Below are 13,035 nucleotides of genomic sequence, written 5' to 3' on the forward strand. Positions count from 1 at the left end.
ACCTGTCAGTGTCAACATGGATATCGGATCGGGGAATGGGTCTGGGTGAGTTATTCTTCAGAAGGTCGGTGTGGACTTGTTGGAATCTAATGCAGAGTGGCCGAGCAGAGGTTGATAGCCAAGTTCAGTACACATGAGGATATACTCAACCTTGAGTTCATGTCACACTACAGGTGACCCCTGCCACACTATATACTCACTCTCGCTCTCGCACCCTCATACACACACTGTCCCTCAGACTCTCACATGCATCCCCCACATTCTCTCCCTCACAGGCTTATACTCTGTCAGACTCACGCTGAGACTCTACCAAGCAAGCACATGTATCTGTTCTCATGCACGCTCTCACATACATGGATATACACTCCAGTTGATGGGGTGAATTTGAATTTGCTGAATTGTAATTGCAGATACATTCTACTTTGTTCAAAAAACACACAATCTGTAGGCAGTCAATCCATGTAACATTTTATAAATTCCTACTGTGGAAATAGAACCAGTCTGACTCAAGATTGGGATACAGACCGAATCTAACCTCACACCTTTAATGCATTGAGCTAAGATGTCATTTTTTTAATAAAACTTTAAGTTTATCTTGAGAACGTGACTTAAAGGAAGTTCTGGGATTTGCATAATAATGAACTGAAACCTGCAACCCATTCTAAAAGATGAAAGACTTAACAGCAATCTAGATTTGGTCGATATATCATTTCAATTGCATGACACTAATCTTTTGCTATAAATTCTGTGTTTTATAACCCTGCTTCACAACCACCTGATGAAGAAGCAGCATTCTGAAAGCTAGTGCTTCCAAATAAACCTGTTGGACTATAACCTGGTGCTGTGAGATTACTAACTTTGTCCATCCCAGTCCAACACCGGCACCTCCACATCAAAGTTGAACTCCATGCTCATAACCCAAATAGCTTGAAATAATGAGCAAAACAGGAAGCAGGTGACGCAGGCGAGAATGAGGACAATATTCATGCAAACAGTTGCAAGGCTGAGGGGGTTTCAGTGATGTGGATCACTTGGAGAAGCTGGAACTGTTTTATGTGAAGAAGAGAAAACTGAGTTTTGTTGAGGTGCTCAGAATTGTCAGGGATCTGGAAGGGCACTGAAGAGAGAGAGAGAGAGAAACTGTTCCCGTTGGTGAAAAGATCAAGAATCAGAGGGTGCAGATTTTAAACTAATTGGCAAAAGAGGCAATAACATCATTAGAAACCTTCACTCACTGCCTGGTTGGGATCTAGAAGGTAATGCCTGAGGCGTGGCCAGTTGAGACTTGCAGATGAGAACTGGAATAATACCTGAAAAGGAGATAGATGTAGGTTTAAGGGAGAAGACTGGCTTGAGGTGAATTTAGAGAGTCAGTACAGAGACAACAGGCTAAGTGGTCGTCTTTGTTGGAAACATGTTTTGGTTTTATGTTGCATTTAAAGTAAGAATCAAACTTGTAAATGCAACAAAAAAAAAGCTTGATATCAGGATCTCCTTCATAACACAGACTGACCACTTAAACTTTGGCCATAAACGTAAGCCATTCAGCCCATTAAGTCTGCTCAGCCATTCAGTGAGATCATGACTAGCCTGATAATCCTCAACTCCGCATTCATACTTTTTCCCCAAAAACCCTTGATTCCCTTGCTAACTAAAAATCTGCCTAAAACTAGATCCAACATTCAGTAGTGATGGGAAAATTCCACAACATTTTGTAATCATTTGAACTTTGGCTCAGATTGAATGGATGGACCAAGATTTTCGTCCGTTGCTGTCTTGAACATGCTATCTCTTGGTTCTTCTGATACGGCTCATACAAGCCAGGCAAGTTCATAACTTTTGTCTTGATGATGCAGCTCCAACAGATCTTGATACTACCCAGGACGAAGCAGCCCAGTTAATTGCATTCTATTCACCACTCTCACGATTCATTCCCTTAGCCAGTGAAGCACAGTAAGAGCACTGTATATCATCAACAGACTTGCAGTGCAGCAACTCCCTGAAGGCACCTTGACTGCACCTTCCAAATCTGAGATCATTGCCATCTAGAAGGACAAGGGCAGTATTTACCATCTGCCAGTTTCTCTGTGAGCCACTCTTCATCCTGACTTGGGAATATATTGTCACTCCTTCAGTGTGGATGGGTCATCACAAATGTTGAAACTCCCTCCCTTACAGCATTGTGGATATCCACACACACAGGGCTGCAGGTATTCAAGAAGGCAGCTCACCACCACCACCTACAGGGCAGTTAGGGATGGGCAATATATGCTGGCCCAGCCAAAGAGATGAACTAGGAGCTCCTGTTAGTAGTAGAAGTAGTGTCCCTACCTCTGAACTAAGAGGTCTGTTTTCAAGTCATACCTGCCTGAGAGGTGAGTAAAAACACATCTCTGAATAGGTTATTAGAAACTACCTTCAAGGAATGAGCTTTGGTACAGCCTTACATATTATAAACCTCGAGCTTGAATTTGCCTGTACTGAGCAGTGTAGATCTGAAGAGGATGTTCTGTCTTGCTTAAACATAGAATGGGGGGTCACCTTTTCAAAATGAGAATTAGCCATGATTCCCTTGAACAGTGGAGCAAGCTCAGTGGACTCGGTGACCCTTTCCTGATCCTTACTTTTGTACAGTCATGTGGTTGAACAAGATGATGGAACCCAAGTCTCTTGTTTGGCATATTCAGCTTGACCAGCATTTTGTAGGAACAGCACATAGATGTGTCATGGAGAAATCTATGCAATTGGATTATGTAATATTGTCCATGAGTGGCCTAGACCTAGCACCAGCAACAAATGACTGCCTCCTGTACTGAATATTCCTGTGTCTCTTTTAGTTTAGGAACTGTGTGTAGAACTTACAATACCCCGTCCAAGCACTTGTTTATTAGATTTGCGATAGTAACCTAAAGGTTGGGTCTTTTCATTCATGTGTTCTCTGATACAGTCCTTGACTAATTATCAGCAAAAGGGACAACTTTGCAATATGGCTGGTTTAAAAAAAAAGGATTGATCAAGTTTTCATGGAGTCTCTCTGCAACCGTTTCTACATAGTTATTCGGCCTTCTCCAAGTGGTAGAATTAGAGCAGCACCAGGCTCCATGAAAAATATAGCCTGTCATATTGAGCATCAGTCTGACCACGGGGAAACAAAGACATAGCTCTGAGAACTGGATAAACATCTCATGCCAGTTGGTTTACTAGGTTGATTGTCTGAGTTAGCTAGATGTTGGATTTGTGATGGAGTGATGCCAACAGTTTGGGTTAAGTTGCCATACCACGTTGGTCACCCATAAATGGCCCTGCCTTCTCAACCTTGCCCTTAGCTTTCAGGCATGATGATCCTCAGATTAAGCTCTCACAACCGATCACCTTGATCTGAAGACAGAGCAGCCCGAGGTCCTCTGGGGCTGCGGTAGTTTCAGGCGCTGGGCACGAAGGCATGTATGCCTGGTTCTGAGCATTTACCCTGCAATCTGCACTGAAAAAGAAGCTGGCACACTGCAAACCCTGGTTTGGCTCTGAGAACTTACTTGCACTTTCTTTTGAGCCAGTTTCCTGATGGCAATCATTGAACCACAACCACCAAATTGTTGTAGTGCATAGGAAGGCCAATATGTCTGTGCCAGCCCTCCAAATGAGTATTTGACTTCGCGCTGGTGCCCTGCTTTCTGCCTGTAACTCTGTAAATATTTCCTTTTCAAACAATGTCTGAACTGAACCTGACCCCTGCACCTTCTGAGGCAGTGTGTTCTAGATGCTAGCTGCTCACTGGGGGGAGGGGATGTTCTCATCACTTTTGCTTTCCTTTAAATTCTTTTCCAAATGAAAGCAGTTCCTCCATCTTGTGTCCAAATCCCCTCAGTCACTTGTCCTTTCAGCTTTCTCCAAGGAAAACAGCGAGGACAATAGAGTAGAGAGGTTAGAGCGGAAGCTCCTCATCCCTGAGATCATTCTCCGAAACTATTTTTGCATCCTCTCCCGTTTATTCACAACCTTCCTAAAATGTGGCATCCAGAGTGGACACGAGACTCTAGTGCTTTCTATAAGTTTGACATCACCGTACGGACCCAGGAATATGTTGTTCCTGAAGATGTGATCTATATGGACTTCAGTAAGGCGTTCAACAAGGTTCCCCATGGGAGACTGATTAGCAAGGTTAGATCTCATGGAATACAGGGATAACTAGCCAATTGGATACAGAACTGGCTCAAAGTAGAAGATAGGGTGGGAGAGGAGGGTTGTTTTTCAGACTGGAGGCCTGTGACCAATAGAGTGCCACAAGGATCGGTGCTGGGTCCACTACTCTTTGTCATTTATATAAATGATTTGGATGTGAACATAAGAGGTACAGTTAGTAAGTTTGCAGATGACACCAAAATTGGAGGTGTAGTGGACAGCAAAGAGAGTTACCTCAGATTACAATGGGATCTTGATCAGATGGGCCAACAGGCTGCGAAGTGGCAGATGGAGTTTAGTTTAGATAAATGCGAGGTGCTGCACTTTGGGAAAGCATATCTTAGCAGGACATACATATTAATGGTAAAGCCCTAGGGAATATAGAGACCTTGGCGCGCAGGTTCATAGCTCCTTGAAAGTGGAGTCGCAGGTGGATAGGATAGTGAAGAAGGCGTTTGGTATGCAGGACATTGGTTCGGCCACTGTTGGAATATTGCGTGCAATTCTGGTCTCCTTCCTATCGGAAAGATGTTGTGAAACTTGAAAGGGTTCAGTAAAGATTTATAAGGATGTTGCCAGGGTTGGAGAATTTGAGCTATAGGGAGAGACTGAATAGGCTGGGGTTGTTTTCCCTGGAGTGTCGGAGGCTGAGGGGTGACCTTAAAGAGGTTTTCAAAATTATGAGGAGCATGGGTAGGATAAATAGGCAAAGTCTTTTCCCTGGGGTTAGGGAATCCAGAACTAGAAGGCATAAGTTTAGGGTGAGAGAGTAAAGATATAAAAGAGACCTAAGGGGCAACGTTTTCATGCAGAGGGTGGTACGTGTGTGGAATGAGCTGCCAGAGGAAGTGATGAAGGCCAGGACAATTGCAACATTTAAAAGTCATTTGGATGGGTATATGAATAGGAAGGGTTTGGAAGGATATGGGCCGGGTGCTGGCAGGTGGGACTAGATTGGGTTGGGATATCTGGTCGGCATGGATGGGTTGGACCGAAGGGTCTGTTTCTGTGCTGTACCTCTCTATAAGTCCTAGCACTCCCTCCCTAACAGCACTGTGGGTGTTCCTAGACTGCAAGGACTGCAGCAATTCAAGAAGGCAGCGCACTGCCATCTTCATGGGCAACTACAGACGGGCCCTGCCAGCGGCGCCCAGTTCCCATCAAGGCATTTTTTTAAAAAACACTTAGCGCTTGTAGTTTCTGTCTCTGTTAATAATGCCTTGGTAGCTGTATGCTTTATTAACTATATTTTTCACCCCTTCTGCCATTTTTCTGCATGCAAGCGCCCAAGTTCCACTCATTCTCACACCTTTATTTGTTAACTAGTTTGCATATAAGGCGTTTGTTAAACTGTAAAAATAGATTTCTGCTTCCCCTCTTGTTTGTAAAATAGTGCGATGAGGCCAGTGGGATTGCTGCTGAGGAATGATATGGGTTTGCAGGTTGCGACTAATTTATTTTTGGTGTTTAATCACTCTCTGAAAGGGGCCACTGTGTGTAACTCAAACTGGCTCAGTAAAAATAGCCACTAGGAAATGCATTGTTGTTCTGTTGTTTGCTCCTGCATCTTGTGCATCATGAAATGATTGCTAACAGGAGCTGCTATTTTGCTCAACGGTCATTCTGAGCTGCCATTTTCTAATCCTGCAAGTGTGTCCAATGTGCTGCTTTGCTAATGGACCCTTCTTGCAGTTGCTGTTAAACAGAAGCAGCTCTAGGATTCAGTGAGACCAGAATAATCAGCGCTTCATCTTTATCCTTCCATCCTGGTTATATACCCTTTGATCAACTTACCCAACAAAAATCCATCAATTACTAAAGATTCAGTTGAAATCCCCAGAATCTCCAAGATTTTGTGGGAGAGAGTATGAGAGTTGCAGATTTCCACTCCTGGTGAAAAAGGACGACTTGATATCATGACCGAGTGGCTTGGCTTGAATTCAAAGGGTATGTACCCGAGTTAGTGATACTGTCATCTGAGGAAAATCCTTGAATCATAAGACTTCAGTATGATTTATTTAAGTAGTACAAACTACAGGTGCTTAGTCCATCATCATCATTTCACCCTGTTAGCACCGGTATCACTCTCTGGTAGATCTGCATTGTAGACACTACATGCCAGTACCTCATGAAGGAACATTGGTGCCCAGAATTGAAGAGTTAATTCCACTAGATTGGGCCTGACTAAGGATATAACTTTCATTTTGAATGCAAACTTGGCTCACTGTGCCCAATAATATCGATAATTGTTATCTAATCTTCCATGTTGTGCTCTGTTGGTAGTCGGATGCAGAACTGGCTCTGGATGCAGAGTTCCTCGATGTCTACAAGAACTGTAATGGCGTGATCATGATGTTTGACATCACCAAGCAGTGGTAAGCATTTCTTAGTATTCATAATAGGTGTCCATCCCATGTGAGTCTTGTGAATGTAAAACCCATTGCTTCAGATTTGACACCCTCTGATGTTCCGACATTTAATTTAAACCAAGTTTGCTGTATTAAATTTGTCAACCAAAAGTAGCCTTATGCGGAACCCTGTTTTGATGTTACAGAGTCATAGAGCTGCACAGCACAGATATAAACCCAATTTGTTCATACTGACCAGATATCCTAACTTAATCTAGTCCCATTTGCCAGCACTTGGCCCATATCCCTCCAAACCCTTCCTATTCATATACCCATCCAGATGCCTTTTAAATGTTGCAATTGTACCAGCCTCCACCACTTCCTCCGGCAGTTCATGCTACACGTACCACCCTCTGTGTGAAAACCTTGCCACTTAGGTCCATTTTAAACTTTATTACCTCTCAGCCTAAGCCTAGTTTTGGACTCCCCCACCCCTGGGAATAAACTTCGTCTGTTTACCCTATTCATGCCCCGAATGATTTTATAAACCTCTATAAGGTCACCCCTCAGCCTCCGATGCTCCAGGGAAAACAGCCCCAGCCCGTCCCTAAATCTCAAATCGTCCAATCCTGGCAACATCCTTGTAAGTCTTTTCTGAACCCTTTCAGGTTTCACCACATCCTTCCGCTAGGTGGGAGACCAGATCTCGTGGAGTATATGGAATCAGTATTTAGGTGGTTTGAGGATGAGTCTGGAACAGTCAGTCAGCGACCTTGCTCGTGACTGATCACAGTGCTGTGACTGCAGACACACTGCATGTGCAGCCTTCACCTCTCCCACCACCCCGAGCTCACACCCTTCACCTCTCCCACCACCCCTCTCACCCCGAGCTCACACCCTTCACCTCTCCCTCCACCCCTCTCACCCCGAGCTCACACCCTTCACCTCTCCCACCACCCCTCTCACCCAGAGCTCACACCCTTCGCCTCTCCCACCACCCCTCTCACCCCGAGCTCACACCCTTCGCCTCTCCCACCACCCCTCTCACCCCGAGCTCACACCCTTCACCTCTCACCCAGAGCTCACACCCTTCGCCTCTCCCTCCACCCCTCTCACCCCGAGCTCACACCCTTCGCCTCTCCCACCACCCCTCTCACCCCGAGCTCACACCCTTCACCTCTCCCACCACCCCTCTCACCCAGAGCTCACACCCTTCACCTCTCCCACCACCCCTCTCACCCCGAGCTCACACCCTTCACCTCTCCCACCACCCCTCTCACCCAGAGCTCACACCCTTCACCTCTCCCACCACCCCTCTCACCCAGAGCTCACACCCTTCACCTCTCCCACCACCCCTCTCACCCAGAGCTCACACCCTTCACCTCTCCCACCACCCCTCTCACCCCGAGCTCACACCCTTCACCTCTCCCACCACCCCTCTCACCCAGAGCTCACACCCTTCACCTCTCCCACCACCCCTCTCACCCAGAGCTCACACCCTTCACCTCTCCCACCACCCCTCTCACCCAGAGCTCACACCCTTCACCTCTCCCACCACCCCTCTCACCCCCCCTCTCACCCCGAGCTCACACCCTTCACCTCTCCCACCACCCCTCTCACCCCGAGCTCACACCCTTCACCTCTCCCACCACCCCTCTCACCCAGAGCTCACACCCTTCACCTCTCCCACCACCCCTCTCACCCAGAGCTCACACCCTTCACCTCTCCCACTACACCTCTCACCCCGAGCTCACACCCTTCACCTCTCCCACCACCCCTCTCACCCAGAGCTCACACCCTTCACCTCTCCCACCACCCCTCTCACCCAGAGCTCACACCCTTCACCTCTCCCACTACACCTCTCACCCCGAGCTCACACCCTTCACCTCTCCCACTACACCTCTCACCCAGAGCTCACACCCTTCACCTCTCCCACCACCCCTCTCACCCAGAGCTCACACCCTTCACCTCTCCCACTACACCTCTCACCCAGAGCTCTCACACTTCACCTGCCCCCATTGGCCAACTCTGAGTGTGTAACCTGCCACCTCGAGCACATGGTCCTTGAGGTTAAGGGTGAATTGGAGATCCAAATCTGGCCACTCCCTGAAGTTGTATGTTGACAGTTCCACTTCTGGATCTGCTAGAACCCTTGACTGCTTTTGATCATGTTATATTCATGTTATATTCATGTTATATAACTTGTACAGTTGACTAGTTTTGGTTCTTGTGATGTGTTAATGTGTAGAAAGTCCCCAGCCTCGTCGTTAAGGATGCATGCTTCATGTAATTTATTTTACATGTTCCCTCCAGTTTTGGTTAGTGTATGGATAGTTTTCTGAGATCTTCCTTCCAGCATGGAGCCGGTCTCTTTGCACTATGATTGGCAAATGTGACTTTGCCATCCTTGTTGAAACATTGATTAAGCAGTTGATTATGTTGAAAATTTGCATGCTTCATTATTGTTTTTACTGCTGTGACTTTTTATTTAATTTTGGATTTGCTCTCTCTGGATTACTAGAGCAGCAATGTAATAACAACACTGATATGAAGGCAGGACCAACTCAATCAGGAGGGAGAAGGTTGTTGATTAATTCCCTTCCTCCTTTCTGCAGGACGTTCAGTTATATCATGAAAGAACTCCCGAAAGTGCCAGACCACATTCCAGTCTGTGTGCTTGGGAACCATCGTGACATGGGAGAGCATCGGGTCATCCTGCCTGACGATGTCAGGGACTTCATAAAGAGCATCAACAGGTATGGAAGCACCTGAGTGATCAGTCTGTTGGTGAAAACATGAGAATGGAGATCGAAGTTTGGCTGACAAACTGAATTGGAAAAGACCTTTAACAAGTCTATGCTGTGTACCCAATCCCTTCAAAACTTATCTCTCTGCATGAGTGGGACTAGTTTGAGATTGACATAGGGCAGGAGGATTAGTTTGATTAAGGGCTGTGTGGAGAGAACGGGGCAGTGGGATTAATTTGCAATCGATTCAGGGGATCAATAGAGTTTATTTGTTCGTGCGTTGTGTGTGTGTCACAGATGAGGCCAGCATTTATTGACCATCCCTATATGCCTAGAGGACAGTTGAGAGTCAACCTCATTGCTGAGAGTCTGGAGTCATATATCAGTCAGACTGGGTAAGGACAGTAGACTTCCTTCCCTAAAGGAGTTTAGTGAACCAGGTGGGATTTTTACAGCAATTGATAGTGGTTACATGGTTGTCATCAGGTTAGTGTTCAAATACAGTAAAAATATGGAATTAAACTTCGCCATCTGCCATGCTGGAATTCAAGCCCATGTCCCCAAGCATGTAGACTGGTGTTCTAGATTACTTAGCTCGTGACATTATGATGCATCAGCCCTTCCCTGTGGGAACAGTTTGATGCAGGGGCAGTGAGGGATGGAGTCAGGCAGTGGAATTAGTTTGCACATTGATACAGGACTGTTGCATTATTTCCTCCAGATGCCCATCTTCTTTTCCCTTTTGAAGTTATGTCTGCTTCCACCATCCATATGGGCAGCAAATCCCGACTCATTACCATTCACGGTGTAAAAGTAGTTCCTCCTTGTTCATGCACAAAACTGAAGATGGCCTAGAATTGAGAACCAGAGGGCATAGACTTTAGGTAGGAAGTAATACTGACATGATTAACGTCTTCACACCTGTGGTTAGGATCTGGAATACACTGCCTGAGGTTGTGGTCGAGGCAAGTTCAATCAAAGATTTTAAGAGGGAGCTGTAAAGGGAGAATATGTAAGGGGGAAGTTTGGGGATTGGCACTCGGTAAATTGTGTCTGTGCTGGATCTCAGAAGGAGCAATATGCTGAAATGACCTCCAAGTATTTTCCCTGTATAAGTGCAGTATAAAAGTTGGTTTTCCCCAGATTTGTTTTTTGTAAATTGTTCTTTTGAGTTTAAGACTAAAAACTTTGAGAAAATGTCTGTTTTCAGCAATAAAAGAGGAAAACCTTGGTTTTACTTAGGATGACATGAAGTTGTGAAAGGAGCTAAGTGGCACGGTGGTTCAGTGGTTAGCCTCACAGCGCCAGAGACCCAGGTTCGACTCCAGCCTGTGGCGTCTGACTGTGTGGAGTTTGCACGTTCTCTCTGTGTCTGCGTGGGTTTCCTCCCACAGTCCAAAGATGTGCAGGTCAGGTGAATTGGCTACGCTAAATTGCCCGTGGTGTTAGGTGCATTAGTCAGAGGGAAATGGGTATGACTGGGTTGGTGTGGACTTGTTGGGCCAAAGGGCCTGTTTCCACACTGCAGGGAATCTAATCGAAAGCTCTTTGTAGCTAATGAAGCATTTGGAAATGCAGTTACTGCTGCAGTGTAAGAATGTCAGCAGTCAATTTGCAGGCTGGCTGAGGGATAAATATTGGCCAGAGCACAAGGTGGGGAATCTCACTGCTGTTCAATGAATTAGTGCCAGACGATCTTCTACATTCACGTGATTAAAAACAAGGGATCTTGGTCAAAAGACTGGCTCCTTCTGTACTGCACTGAAATGTCAGCCAGGAGTTTGTGTTCACATCCTGAAGCCCCAGCAACCTTACTTGGCTGATGCTTGCAGAGCCTTGAATGCATTCAGACCAAATCTCAAAGTGTTACCTGGCAACTCAAAGGTGGGAATATGGAGGTAGCAGCAGGTCAGCCCTAACCTCACTGAATCACAGAGCAGCATTGAGTGGCGAAGTGGCCTTATTCCTCTCCTGCATCCTGAAAGGCAATGTGCAAGGCTGACCAAGGGCCTAGCTTTGACAGGGAGAGAAGTGAAACCGATTAGGAAATGGATTCCATCCAGGTTTTTGCATGGTAGGGGGATTCAGGGATATGGGGGTCATACAGGTAAGAAGGAGCTGAGGCACTGGATTGATCAGCCATGATCCTAATGGGTGGAGCAGGCTCGATGGGCCATATAACCACCACCTTCTATTACTATGAAACAATGAAAACTACAGTATTGTTGGGAAGGAAGTTAAATTTGGAGGTTTGGGAGGCCTATGAGGTGAAAAGAATGGAGAATTTGAGTGTGTGGGGGTACAATTTTAGGAAGAGGTTACAGAAATGTGAAGTTGGATGGCCATGAATAACTTTGAACACAAAACTGGATTGGTTTATGCTTAAGGAGTTGGAAGCCTGGGAGCCAGTGCAGGTCAGCACACACTGCTGAGGAGAGAGCGAATTTAGCACAAGTCAGAATATGGCAGCAAATTCCAAATGAGGTGGTGGTTACACAACAAAGGATGGGAGGCTAGTCAGGAGAGCATCAGAATAATGGGCTGTGTGTTCCCAAAGTGCAACTCCATCAAAGCTGGGAGCTGATTTGTGCATGCAGGGGCCCAGGCTAAGGCCCTGTTTGCCTGTGTGCATGTCCCAATGACATCATGTGTAATTAAGAATTGAATGTCAGAGCTAATGTTCACTAGTCACGGTCAGATTTTTAGTATTGTCAGAGCCAGTCCAGAGCTATGCCCTGTTTTAAAAAAAATGGATAGCGCTATCTGTATTCCAGGTAGCTATCACTGATTTGATTAGTAGAGTTGTCATCCTGCAAAGCTCGAACTCTGTATGTGGTGCTCCACTTGGTAGTAGTGATGGCTTTAACCGCAGTCTCAGGATTTTCACACCTGTGAGGAGCAGACGCATGAGAAGGGTTGGAGCAGCAGTCGGGTTGGCATTGCACAATGTTACTCTTTACAGGAAATGCTCATTTCCATCAACCTCAGTCTCTCTCTCTCATGGAAGACTCATGACAATGAGAAAACAAAATACTTATTGGCTATAGTGTACAGCATGGAAACAGACCTTTTGGTCCAACCTGTCCATGCCAACCCAATCTAGTCCCACCTGCCAGCACACGACCCATATCCCTCCAAACCCTTCCTATTCATATACCCATCCAAATGCCTTCTAAATGTTGTAATTGTACCAGCCTCCACCACATCCTCTGGCAGCTCATTCCATAGACGTACCACCCTCTGCGTGGACAAGTTGCCTCTTCGATCTCTCTTATATCTTTACCCTCTCACCCTAAACCTATGCCCCCTAGTTCTGGACTCCCTGACCCCAGGGAAAAGAATTTGCCTATTTACCCAATCCATGCTCCTCATAACTTTGTAAACCTCTTTAAGGTCACCATCAACCTCCGACGCTCCAGGAAAAACATCCCCAGCCTATTCAGCCTCTCCCTGTAGCTCAAATCCTCCAACCTTGGCAACATCCTTGTAAATCTTTATTAAACCCTTTCAAGTTTCACAACATCTTTCCGATAGGAAGGAGACCAGAATTGCATGCAATAATCCAATAGTGGCCTAACCAATGTCCTGTACAGCCGCAACATGACCTCCCAACTCTTACTCAATACTCTGACCAATAAAGGAAAGCATACCAAATGCCTCCTTCACTATCCTATCTACCTGCGACTCCACTTTCAAGGAGCTATGAACCTGCACTTCAAGGTCTCCTTGTTTATCAACACTCCCTAGGACCTTACCATTAA

General features: G+C 45.9%; 1 protein-coding gene across 1 annotated transcript in view; it reads left to right on the forward strand.

Moving 5' to 3' along the window:
* LOC132825777 (rab-like protein 6) overlaps window positions 1–13,035 on the forward strand; it is a 126,267-nt gene that overhangs the window by 41,884 nt on the left and 71,348 nt on the right. The window contains exons 5-6 of the mRNA XM_060841243.1: window positions 6,463–6,554; window positions 9,143–9,283. Of these exons, the coding sequence (XP_060697226.1) occupies window positions 6,463–6,554; window positions 9,143–9,283 (233 nt within the window). The remainder of the gene's footprint in view (window positions 1–6,462; window positions 6,555–9,142; window positions 9,284–13,035) is intronic.

The sequence above is a fragment of the Hemiscyllium ocellatum genome, chromosome 21 (genome assembly GCF_020745735.1).
Source record: "Hemiscyllium ocellatum isolate sHemOce1 chromosome 21, sHemOce1.pat.X.cur, whole genome shotgun sequence".
Classification (NCBI taxonomy): Eukaryota; Metazoa; Chordata; class Chondrichthyes; order Orectolobiformes; family Hemiscylliidae; genus Hemiscyllium; species Hemiscyllium ocellatum.